Source organism: Schistosoma haematobium, chromosome ZW (genome assembly GCF_000699445.3).
Source record: "Schistosoma haematobium chromosome ZW, whole genome shotgun sequence".
Classification (NCBI taxonomy): domain Eukaryota; kingdom Metazoa; phylum Platyhelminthes; class Trematoda; order Strigeidida; family Schistosomatidae; genus Schistosoma; species Schistosoma haematobium.
In genome coordinates, this window is record NC_067195.1 from 75,531,539 (window position 1) to 75,544,443 (window position 12,905).

A 12,905-nucleotide genomic window follows, 5' to 3' on the forward strand; every position below is an offset into this window, starting at 1 on the left:
GTTGATGGGTCGTAGGCACAAAATAAATGAAGCATGGCTTCGCATGGACAAAAAATCAAGGTACTTCCATCAGCAGTTTCATGTGGTGGTTGCGCAAGATTGCAAATATCATGAAGTCTGTTGTCATACGCGTCTTCGTCATTGTCGTTGTCTCGTTCTGTGAACTCCTCTGAGCTAATCGAAACAATTTCTTCCTCTTCATTGCTTAACGTTGTATCCATATTGACGTTATTTTGATAGTCGGTAACTTACAAAATATGAAGGAAGGACATTGAGTGTTCACGGTAGTCCTTAATGAAAAATTATAATAACACAAATCAAATTACCTCGTTCGTCTACTCGGCTGTGAAGAACCGCTAGGTGTTCCACGACCATTTCTCCAACATACGAATCTAATATACGGCTTCCGATCTCTATGTAAATGAGAATCCCTCACCACATAATGACAGTACGCAGCTGTTTCATAAGTTCTTATGGAGCTCGTCAAGTGATTGAGACGTTACGAGATACAATGTGCTCAAGAACGAACAGGTTATCGGTTTCTGTGACAACATGAGGAACGACGGGGCTCGCGCTCCGCATGTTACTACCACCCATAATTGTAGGAAAATGTGCTCTGTCGTCGAATCCTCATATTTTATATCGATTTTATGAAATAAACGACCAATTATAACGAACTCAAAACTAGTTATTTGATTGGACGAAACAGAATGAAAATTATTGGAAGATGGGGATGAAAAAAATTTCACTCGAAAAAAATACAAAAATGGCCGTGCAATAAATGTTTACCCACAACATTGTTTTGGTTGTGTCTCCCATTGTTTTGATTTTTGTTCTTATGTTTGTGCATGATTTTTCTGATTGGTTGATAAATTGGATTGATTTCAATATGCTTGTTGATTGCTGATTGACCTGAGTGCCAGGCTTCTAAAAATTTTTAGAACGATGAAAGCTCCACGACCAAACCATCCAGCTCAGAGAACAAAACTCCACCTGAGCTACAAATCTTCTCCACCATCTCAGGGGTGGATATTGAATAAATTCCTCAAAAAGGGGTTATCAAATGTAAAGAAAATAATAGCAATAATAATAAGTTTGGGACATAAAATGAACATTAATCAGATTACGCCACCACATTATAAGATTGATTATTAGCTAGTTGTTGTTCACAAATATATTCTACAGTTTCTCTGAGTGGGACATTTGTGAACAGTGATGCTACGTCAAAGGAAATCATCGTCTGATCTTTCGTGTTTATGCTTTTAATCCTGTCAACGAATTGGGATACGTCCTTAATACTATGTTTCACCAGGCGATTATGGAGTGGTTTCAAAACAGTTACTAGCCACTTTACTACAGTATGATATGGGTAATCGTACATGTCCAAAATTGGCTTTAATGGGATATCCAGTTTATGTATCTTTGGCAGTCCGTATAATCTAGGTAAATTATTCTTAGACTTTAGCTACTATTGGACACATGTACAGATGAGTTTGTAGAGACCATCCTAGGTTCGATCCCCACTGGAGTTTTAAATCCGAACTGCTGAGGAGTCATACTAGTACTGAACAACTATTTAGTGCTTCCAGATTTCCAGTCGTAGTCATGTGAATTATCTAAGTCAACAATCTACAAAATCCCCCTATGTTAACAAAGTAAGCTTAATTGATGTTACCAAGACATTCAGCAATTGTTTTAGTTAACCAGTTTATGTAGATTAATTTGGTTTGAAAATAGTTGATCACAGGTTTATATCATTTAGAGAATCAGAAAGAACTTGAAATTCGTTTCGTTCTAGTTCGGAAATAATCACCAGAGTTCATCAACTACCATACCTGAGATACAGAGTATAGGTCTAGTTATCGGAAAAGAAAACTATCTGCATTTATACGGATTAATTAAAAGCTTATCATGTGTTTATAGGTCATTATTAAAAAGAAACTGGTATGATGTTGTAGAGTCTTTAATGTTGGTAGAATTATATAGAATCACTTTTCGATAACTAGTCAACTGCTAACGAACTAGTCAAATATCCAAAACTAATGGTTAAAATTAAAGATTTTGTAAAAAAAATCTTAGTGATTAAGAAGACTTTTAGTCTTGTCACACAGTGCTGTTTTGGAGATGTAATCAAAGAGTTATTTAGATAATGAACCAACTTTTTATCTAGCGAAGTTAATTCCACTAATCAAATAATGTAAAGTAGCGAAGTAACTTAATATTTCGTATACGAGTGATTTGTACACAGTACATTTAATGTTTATCATTAAATATCGTACATGAATTTCAAGTTTTTTTCAGAAAAATGATACTTTATTTAAGTTGTGTATAGTTGATATAAATGCCCTGGTACGGTCGAGAGTGAGGAGAGACTGCTCTCCCTCTCGAAATGCTCTCACATGGCCACGCGTATATAGCCTCTACCAGGGAAGTCCTACTCATTGCCTTCTCGTGGTGGTGGTGTTGTCTACGAAAATGAGAAGACGAAAAGTGAATGTCCGGCGCTTTAACCGGATCCCAAACCAGTGGTACATATGGGCTCCAGTATCCTGCGGTAACAAATGGCGTATGAACCAATCGTTGGTCACCGGCTACCATGGGACTGCATCTCCTCACGATGCTCCACTGCCTTGTGGATCAGACCTTCAGGTCAAAGGCTCAAGGTGTGTCCCGCTAAGAAAACCACGTGCCTCGGTTCGGGCATCCGGGCAGTATCACAGCCCTCACACATATCGAATGAGATTTGTGTGGTGCATATGTATTTGGTGCCTCCTTGTACCAATATCTATGTGTTAAAATAAAAATAATGATATAAAAGAAGAGAAAAGGATGACAAATTAACGTTTGTTTCTAATACACTTCTAATTCTCCCTTTGGAGGTGATTACAAGTGGGTACTTGATATAAATAACAACTAATGAAAAACAGGTTAACTCCTTATAAATATTCCAAGTGTGACTTATCGGTTAGAATAAAACAATAAAGAATAATAGCCCCTAGTTTCGTTCCTAATCCTTGCTAACCTCGACTATGAATGCAAAATTGTATATACTTTTTTTCTATTTGTAATTTGATAAACAAAAATAAATGTTTATAGTAGTTCTGATTCTCATAACTAGACTGTTATCTTTCCGTTTCTACCTTTTTTAAAAATCCTAGATCTCAACTTATCTATATTGTAATTTATAATTCATAACTTCATTCATGTTAATTAAATAAATTCCAGATAGCAAAATATGTATGAAATAAGAAACAAACAACCTGGAATTAGTTTACTTGTATTTTTAGAATCAATCATATTTGTACTAGCGATACTGTTGATGTAGAGACGAAATTCTTGACTGAAACGCCAATTAATAATGGTTATTCATTTAAATTCCATAAATCTCTAGAAGGGTTACAATACGATTACACCTATGTGTTATGTTCTGGAAAGGATAGTGAATGGTAACTTTTGGGATCCATCTATGGACCAATACTATTCGTATATTTTTATCGTATAATTGTTAAATAACTAGACTATTCATATTCATGTCCTTATCATGAGCTTTATTTTGATCTATGGACTATTATACGATTTACCATTCTTGAATTATGCCCACTCTATCAATTACTACCTCCCACATTCACAGCCACATTTGGTCAAATATTGTACAAATGTTGTTTTCTATTTTATTGGTACGATGTGGTCTGTTTGATTGGTATATAAACCCCGTATGCTTGAAACAAATGATTCATATTGCAGAGGCTTGGATTGGTGTTCTGGACTTAACTGGCTGGGCTAGGCAGAAAGCAGGACCAGTCAGGACTCTAGACTGCTCGCACGTGTTTTATACGTCACTGGTACGTTTGATAAATCACTGCTCTCTAATTGGCGGTATCGTTACGTTATGCATTAACAGGGCATACAGGCCACAAGTTATAACACTATGACACTTCTGGAACCCAAAAAGTGAGTTTACATTATGTTACCATTTAGATGTGACTCATACAGTCTCATGTTGAAATGGAGACTTAAATTAGCCATCAATCGGACATTTTATGCAACCCAACTTGTCATTATTGAAAAGACAAAGTTCATGTTTCACCAAACAGTACGTAAGCGATTGTGTCTATCAATTTACGCTGGCACTAACTTCCAGCATAGTCATCGCCGATGTGCCACCTGGCGTCATCCCTCTGCATCTCAAGCCTGGACTCAGATTGATCACATCGCGATCAGCTACCGATGGCGTAGTTGTATACAAGACTGCCGCTCCTTTTGGAGTACCTATCTGGATTCTGATCATGCCCTGGTCTGCGCCAATCTTACCTTACTTCTCAGTGGCCAATAAAGTGACCGCCACCAAAGGATTGACGTCAGCAAGTTGGTTGCAGCTTCTGTTGTAACTAAGTATCAAACTGAGCTAGGTTATAGGCTAGCTACCATTCCACCGAAAAGTATAGATGAGCATTGGTCGCAATTGCATGACACCATGAAAATGGCGAGTAAAGTGAGTTGTGGGTTCGCGAAATGTCCCACTTATAAGCACTGGGTTTCTTCAGGCTCCTTACAAATCATCGAGACCCGTCGGTCTACTCCGGGTGACCGTGAGTTTGACCACAAACGAAGGATGTTACGTGATGAAATTGGGCAAAGCTTGCGTGAGGACCGAGAAGCCTGGTGGTCGGAGCGTGCTAATGAGCTGGAAGCAGCAGCTGCATCTGGTAACTGCCGGCAGCTCTTCCAACTTATCCGAGCCACTGGGAGCAAGAAGTCTGGTGTGAGCGAGATAACCTGCGAGGATGATGAGATGCCAATCACTAACATCCATCGACGTCTTAGACGATGGGCAGAGTTCTTTGTAAAAAGTGGCCATAACTTCATTAACTGAAAGGATTCTTTCTGATTGTACCTTTCTTGTTCCCTCATTATTATTGTTTCGCTACCATACAATAATTTGTGGTCGTTATTGTTCTTTTTTTCTTTTTACATGCACATTACATTATTTATCTCTTCCCATTCTCATTATTATTGTGTGGCGCATATGGATCTGGTGCCCCCTTGTACCACTATTTATGTGTTCAGCTAAATAAGTAAATTTACATATATGTGCGGAAGCACGTACATGGAAAGGAACAATCGTGATCTGCAATTAAGGGTGGCGGAGCACATACCCAAATGGCTGCAGAAGCAAATGAATTCCAATGGTCAAACAAGATCACAGTATAGCAGACATCTTCCTCCATTGTGAAACATTTAGTTGAGACTGATCATAAGGTTGATATCAAGTCAGCCTTTGTAGTTTTGTACAAAAGCTTTCAAGGACTTATACCAAGGTTTATTGAAGCCTTGGCTATACGGAAACTGAAACTCCCTTTATGTGTTCAAAAACAATTTGTTCTAACCCTTAACCTACCCTGGTAATATTGATTTATTATCCAGAGTGGTTATCACATTGTTTTTTGTGTACTTTATTTTTCTTTGTTACGGCTTACCTTTAACCTGTCTAGTTGACATTTTATTCAAATAAATGTTCTTATCATGTATATGTGTGATCAGATGGTTCGAAATGTATTGCGCAAATATATGACATAATTCTAATGACCTTCGTCTTCTCATTGTATTATCGAAGTTTATCAAAGGGACTAATTGTTTTAAAGTATTTTAGTTAGTCATATTGTATATTTTATAAGAACACTTTTGTTGCACTAAATATTACTTTAAGCCCTATCTTATCAGAAAGGATTTACTGTATTTACAACTGAAATATACCAAACTGGTTTCTTTGATGGAATATACATACTCGCTAAATGATTATCAGATCATATTCAAATTCTACTTTTGTTTGTATTGTAAATGTTAGTTATTCAATATGAAATGTACTTGATCCATAGAATATGGTTTTGTGTATGCAACTAGAAAAATATTGTCAGGTTAAACAGCTGGAATTGTTTAATTTCAATTGCTAAGATTTTTACAAGTACAACTTTATATTGATTGTTTTCTGTATACTTAGTAATTAATCCTGTGAAACTATTGATTAAAATTTTAATGAAGTTCCGCAGGAACTTGGAAAACAGTAATAATTCTAAACAACACAACAAAATCCTAAGACTAGATAGTATAAAATATTGACCATCTTGGGATATTCTAATCTGACGAGCGTTATCATAAAGCCTTTATCGTAGTTCGTGCTTACTTCAGTTAGGTTAAATTTATGGCTAAGTAGATATCTAAGTTTTTTTCTGAGCAAACTGTTCAAACATGGATAGTTTACATACATCGTTATTAGACATAATTTTTATAAATATATTCTGTATTTATTGTTGTTGTCGAAACCTGATGACATTAACAGGAGAAGTAATGATGTCTTTATTAGTTGTTATGATTACAAAGTAAGTTGAAAACTAATTATAATAAAGGACATTGATTTAGTAACCAATTTATGCTCCCTTAATAATCGCTTACTAAAAAGAACTAGTATGTAATTACTGCTTCTAGTTTAAAGTTAATTTCTTTTAGTCAATCAATATCATATTTAGTATAATCTTCTAATTGTCTTTCTTAAAAGTAAACAATAAAATCAATTAGGTGACTTATAATCAATAATAGATCAATGATGGCAAAAAGAAGTCGACCTATAGTGATTAATTAGTTTTGTTTAGAGGTTATTTTTTTTTGTTTGAAAAATATGAATTATCTTACAATAACATAAACTAATTTAAATACAACACACACACACACTCACACAACTAATGAATTGTTCATTAGTACTGAAAAATAAATAAACATAATAAACTGAGAAAGTAGTATAGTTATTAAGTTCTCTTTTAGCTGGAGTAAATAATATTGATTATGTAACGAAGTTATTCAGAAGAGAAAAACTCACCTAGTATAAATACATTTATATGAATTGTTCAAAAGTGTACAAACAACAGACTTAATAACAATCATGAAAAGAAGATACAAGATAGATGTTAGGATCAATTAAATATTCATAATAACAAGAATAAAGTAATATATCTCTTAGACTTTGAATCGTACACTCTAAATGAATATTCTAATTGATGAAGATGATTATTTTTTAAATTCAGATTCAATTACAATATATAAGTAACAATTGAATATAATCTAACTTATTCTCTATTCATTCATTGAATTTATCAACAAAACAATATGATTCATATATGTAATGAGATATTTAAGAATAATAAAGCCTTACAAGATTCTTTAATTAAATCTAAACAACTATAGAATATGAAGAAGAAAAAAAGTAATCAGGAATAAAATATTTTTAAAAAAAAAGAGAAAACATTAATACTCTTATTAAAAAATAACTTAGAAACTAGCAGTAGAATTTTATTGATTAAATCTATATTATAAAGAAAATTTTCAAAAAGAAACTTTTAATAACTCTGATGATAAGTTGATAAATCTTACTTATAAATGATCTTCAATGTATATTGAATAAATAAATGAGATAGTACGTTCATTCTTTAAAATAGACATTCTGATACAAATCGGTTGATATATATATATATAGATCATGATTACAAAGTGAATATTTGTATTAGATCAAATCTAAATTCAAGTATTGCTAATTTGATGTGCATTATTTAGGTTAGTGGAACTGTAAATACACAAACACACACATATATATTTATTTATTTATGTACACAGCAGTGAAATATATATTTTATAAAGAATTTCTATATTAAAAAAAAAAAACGGGAAAACAAGGTTTTTTTTAATTTCTGATCAAGAATAAATAATGTGAAAATTTAATTCAACAATAAAATGATCTTCTTTTCACTTTTTTTTAATCCCATTGCAAAAACATTAAAAACAAACAAAACAAGAAAAGAAAAGCACTCGAATTGAACAATAAAAACACAGAATATGCTTTTCTTTTTTTCTTTCCAGTTCAAAAGTTTATTTATTATTTAATTCAGAAAAGTAAATCTAATCATTTTGATATGAGAAAAAAAGAAGAGAAAAGTAAAGTGAAGAAAACTTCATCTCTATGATTTGAATCGTTTTTTTTTTCATTTTATTCTCTCATTTAATTGTTCAATTTTTGTTGTTGTAATAAATAGAATAATCTATATGATGGATCAGTTAAGTTGATAAAACACAAATTGTAGACTATGAATGATTCATTTATATATATAGAATATGGATATGCTATATGATAGATAGAATTTCAATACACTCTTTATCAAATGCACAAATCTCATACATAGATACATACATACATACACACACACCTACAATCATTATTTATATAAACATATGTATGAAATAATAAGAAAAAAGGTTTTAGATCATTTGTGACAAGTTAACAATGATGAATAATCATTTAATGCTAAAATTCTTTATCCCAACCTGATGTTTCATCAGGTGGGATTTCATTTTGTTGAGGATATTTATCAAAATTAGTTGTATCATCTGGGCCAAGTATCTATGGGGAAAAAGTGACGGACAATTTTTTAAAAAAAATCAATAAAATGTATGTAATTATATTTTCAGCATGATAAAAAGTGACCAATTTTTTTTCAAATTGGTGAATAACTATCATTAATTTTATTTATTTATTTGACCACATAAATATTGATACAAAGGGGCACCGAATACGTATGTGCCACACAATTCACTTGATTTGTGTGTAAGCTGTGATACTGTTCGGGTGCCCAAACCGAAGCAGGTGGTTTTCGTAGAGAGCCACACCCCGAGCCTTTGACCTATAAGTTTAATCTAAAAGACAGTGGAGCAACGTAAGGAGATGCAGTCATATGGTAGCCAGTGACCAACGATTGGTTCATACACCATTTGTTCCTTCAGGATACTAGAGCCCATATGCACCATTGGTTTGGAATGAGAGTTTTCGAACTCTCATAGGTGGATTCTCCATATCTGTCAACCCAGTTAAAGCGTCAGACATTCACTTTTCGTCCTCTTAATTTTGTAAACAACGGTAATGCTGCGAGAAAGCACTGAGTAGAACTTTCCTGTCAGTGTCTTTATACGTGTGGCCATGTGACAGCATTTCGCGAGGGAGAGTTGTCTCTCCTCACCATCGGCCGTACTATTGTTCATTCTATCAAGAGAAATATTTTTCAAGAAACCGATTCATTAATGCAGTTCAATATCCAGTCAGTTCATGTACTTGCTTCTTGGATAAAACAAACAAATGTTCAGCAGATAAAAAGAGGAAAAACAAATTCCAATAAATGCTATTTTTGTTGACATCATGAAAGGTTCGATGTTAGACAACTATTGGAAACTTGGAGGCACTGCACGGCCGTTTCGTTCTAGTACAGGACTTCTCAACAGTGTGCATCCACGATCTCACACGCGGCACTCGAACCCAGGACCTTCGGTCTCGCGCACGAACACCTGGCCTCTGGACCACTGAGACAGTATTCAACGTTGTTAATGCCTAACTTCAACCAATCGACGAAATTGCGTAAACATTTTCCATTGTCAGGGGTAGATACTTGTTTCTACCTGACACGGATTAGCTCCACTGGTCCTGGGTTGGAATTCAGTTTATGGAATCGTGGATGTGCGCTGCTGAGAAGTTCTATACTAGGACGAAACGGCCGTCCAGTGCCCCCAGGGTTTTCAATGATGGTCTAACATTAAGCGATTCATGATCTCAACCAAAAACCTAACAATCTCTACAACCCCATACTGTTAAATACCTTTTTCTCTGCTTTTCAAATCTAATCACATAAGCCAGAATAGTAATGCTTCTAGTCCTGGTAGAATGAAATCTGATCAAAGAATGTGTGACATAAGTCGATCCCATTGATTTCGAAAATAAACGTGATTCATTTGTCCATTATTGCTTTATAAAATCTCACAGGTTGAAATCATGAAGCAATTGAAGCTAGACCACCATGGAAAACCTGGAAGCACTGGACGGCCGTTTCGTCCTAGTATGGGACTCCTCAGCAATGCACATCCACGATCCAACCCCCACGGGATTCGAACACAGGATCTACTGGCTTCACGCGCGAGCACTTAACCATTAGACCACTGAGCCAGCATCCAACGGTGTTAATGTCTAACTTCAACCAATCCACGAAGTTGCGCCACCGAACACCATTGTCTTCAGTGAGCTGATATCTCACAACAAACTTGGTCTGAAGTCCAACTTCATATGTGATAACTAATTATAGAGCTAAGTTTAAACCTTCAGTCTCTTGTTGAAAACCAGGTAGTGTTTTAATTAAGCTCCCGTTCTCAATTTATCCTGAGTAACTTCGAATATAACGAATAGTATTGAAGATAGATAAAATATTTTATACGTAATATCATTTATAATGAGTGGAGACAACTTACAGTAGGTTGTATAGGAGCTGCTAACGTACCACGATGCAAACCGATCCAGTCAAATCCTTGAAAATATCTAAATGTGTCAGTAAAAAAATGTAAAAAATTAATGATATTTTCATACTTGACAAATGATTTATACAACATATAGCTAGGTATTTGTTACGTCCGATCATGTTTATGGTAACAGTTTTCAAACTGATGGTTCAAATTATAAAGAAGTGCTCAAATCTTTCATCTGTGAGTAAAAGAGATAACATTATGTGACTACTAATCACCACCTACTTTGATGAGCGATGCTTACTAGTGCAGAAAGTGGAAGAAAGCTGTGGACGTTCAAGACAAAATGTATGGTCAGTCTGTTAAGTCATTAATTGTTTGTTTTAGCCATATTGGTCGATTCAAGCTACCTTGGTTGGGTCCGTGAGGCAACCGCGATCAGTGGATGAAGACTTTAAGTGACAAGGTTCAGAAGCGTTCATAGAAGGTCGGATATATCCAATTTTTATCCCCCATTCTATCTTAAATCCCGGTATCCATTCATACAGACTTCTCCGAAATTCTCGACACACTCAGGGAGTTGCTCTGATGCTGTCCGATAAAGTACCTATGGAATGGAAATCTCATGGACCCAGGATCATCAAAGAATCTTTCAAAACAAAGAAGTAGGGAACTACAGTGAATGATATCCAGTGCCCTGCATCTACCAATGATAGCAATGAAGACGATAAATATCAGTTTTTTGAGAAGCTTTAATCGATCATAGTGAAGTGCTCACAGAAGGACTTGAGCATCTTGATAGAAGACCTAAACACCGATGTTTGAATGGACAATTCCGGGTTAAAATGACCTCCACATATGAGGGGAAGCACAGAATACAATGGACAGCGTGCATGCAACTAGGCGATTTGGACTTTTCAGACGACTTGGCCTTTCTATCCCATACACACCAACAAATGCACGTCTAAACAATCAGTGTAACAACAGGATTCGCTGCATCAGTAAGTCTCAAGTTACACAAGAGAAAGACCAAGAACCTCATATACAACATGAAGAACACTAACCCAATCACACTTAGTGGAGAAGCTCTGGAAGTTGAAGAATCTTTCACATAACTGGGGAGCATCATCGATGAACCAGAAGAGTTCGATGCAGACGTAAAGGTGAGGATTGACAAAGCAAGGGTGGCATTTGTACACTACAAGTATTTATAAACAATTGTATACATAAGATACTCATTGTCCGTTGACCGGATACCATCAGCAACAACCCACTTTGAGAGAGAACAAATCAGCTTACAGTTGAAGAGGAAATTAGGAAAACATGTTGGAGGTGGATACGACATACATTGTGGAAATCATCAAAGTACATAATGAGTCAAGTTCTCACATAGAATCGTGAAGGGAAATGAAAATGCGGGAGGCCATAGAACACACTGCGTGGATAATTGGAAGTAGATATGAAAAGAATGAATAGCGATTGAGAAGAACTGGAAAGGATTATCGAAGATAGAGTTGAATGGAGATTGTTGGTTGGCGATCTATGCTCGTCCACGAGGGATAACTGGCGTAAGTAATTATGTAAGTAAGACTGGATATTCATTTGGTACGCTACACAGACTGGGATCACCTTATGAGAAACAGAGGATTCACGACCAGATAAAGACAACCGGAATTAAGGTTAGACAATAATTTATTCAACACAATTACAGGCAGTTTTCACTCAATGAGTTCGGAGTAGACATCAGTAGTATAAAGGAAATTACACATTTAATCATCTGTAATCTAAGTTGTTGTTTGCCCACATTCAATGACCACTTACATTAGAACTTCTACTACCATACAATAAAGACCTGCTTAAATTTAATGTTAAACATTGATAGTTTGTTTTATTATTTCAGTATCATTATAGATTAATCTTGTATGTAGCTATTGTAAAACCATTCATTTATTCATAGTTTTGAAAGAAATATATATATTTTTTGATTTTTAAGTATTGAAACTTACCCTATAGACATTGACTCTCATTGCCGTTTAGATTATTATTGTTTTACCTTTTTGAACTAAGACAATTATTCCTTTTCTTTCGATTAAATATTCAATGTGTAATGACGTACTATCATTATTAGCTTATTATTAATCAATAATAGATGTAATATGAATAACATTGTACTCTTACACAATGTATCATGTAGGAAATGATGTAATAAATTGGGAAAAAATTAGAGTCAATTTATTTTTCCACTTATATTGTCTTTTATCTAGTTTAGTAATTTTCAACAGTGTAAGACTTTTTTTAACCGATATTAGACAAGAACGATATCAATATAAACTTACTTTAATATCATAATTTATAGATAAATAATGAACAAAATATTTTTATTTTAATTGTTTCTCATAGTTTTATTACATCAGTTTACTCTAAGATAAAATATCTAATATCTAATTGACTGATACTTTCTAATAGTTTATTAAACTGATTATTTTGTCCTAACAGCTAGGGATCATTAATGGGAGAGTGATTTTTTTTAGTTTACCTATCCCCAGACTATTATTATTATTTAAACACATAAACAACGGTACGAG

The 12,905-nt window shown here is 34.4% G+C and overlaps 1 protein-coding gene across 2 annotated transcripts in view; it reads right to left on the reverse strand.

Moving 5' to 3' along the window:
• Window positions 1-821: 821 nt before the first annotated feature.
• Window positions 822-12,905, reverse strand: part of PRKG2_1 (cGMP-dependent protein kinase 2) — a gene marked incomplete at its 3' end in the record, with an annotated part of 98,823 nt that continues 86,739 nt past the window's right edge. Inside the window, exons 16-17 of one of the 2 annotated variants that reach the window (XM_012943999.3) lie at window positions 10,330-10,396; window positions 8,348-8,443 (exon numbers count right to left, since the gene is read on the reverse strand). In XM_012943999.3, the coding sequence (XP_012799453.2) occupies window positions 8,348-8,443; window positions 10,330-10,396 (163 nt within the window). Of the gene's footprint in view, window positions 10,397-12,905 lie in introns of both variants that reach the window. The other variant, XM_051212317.1, reaches the window with a different exon arrangement.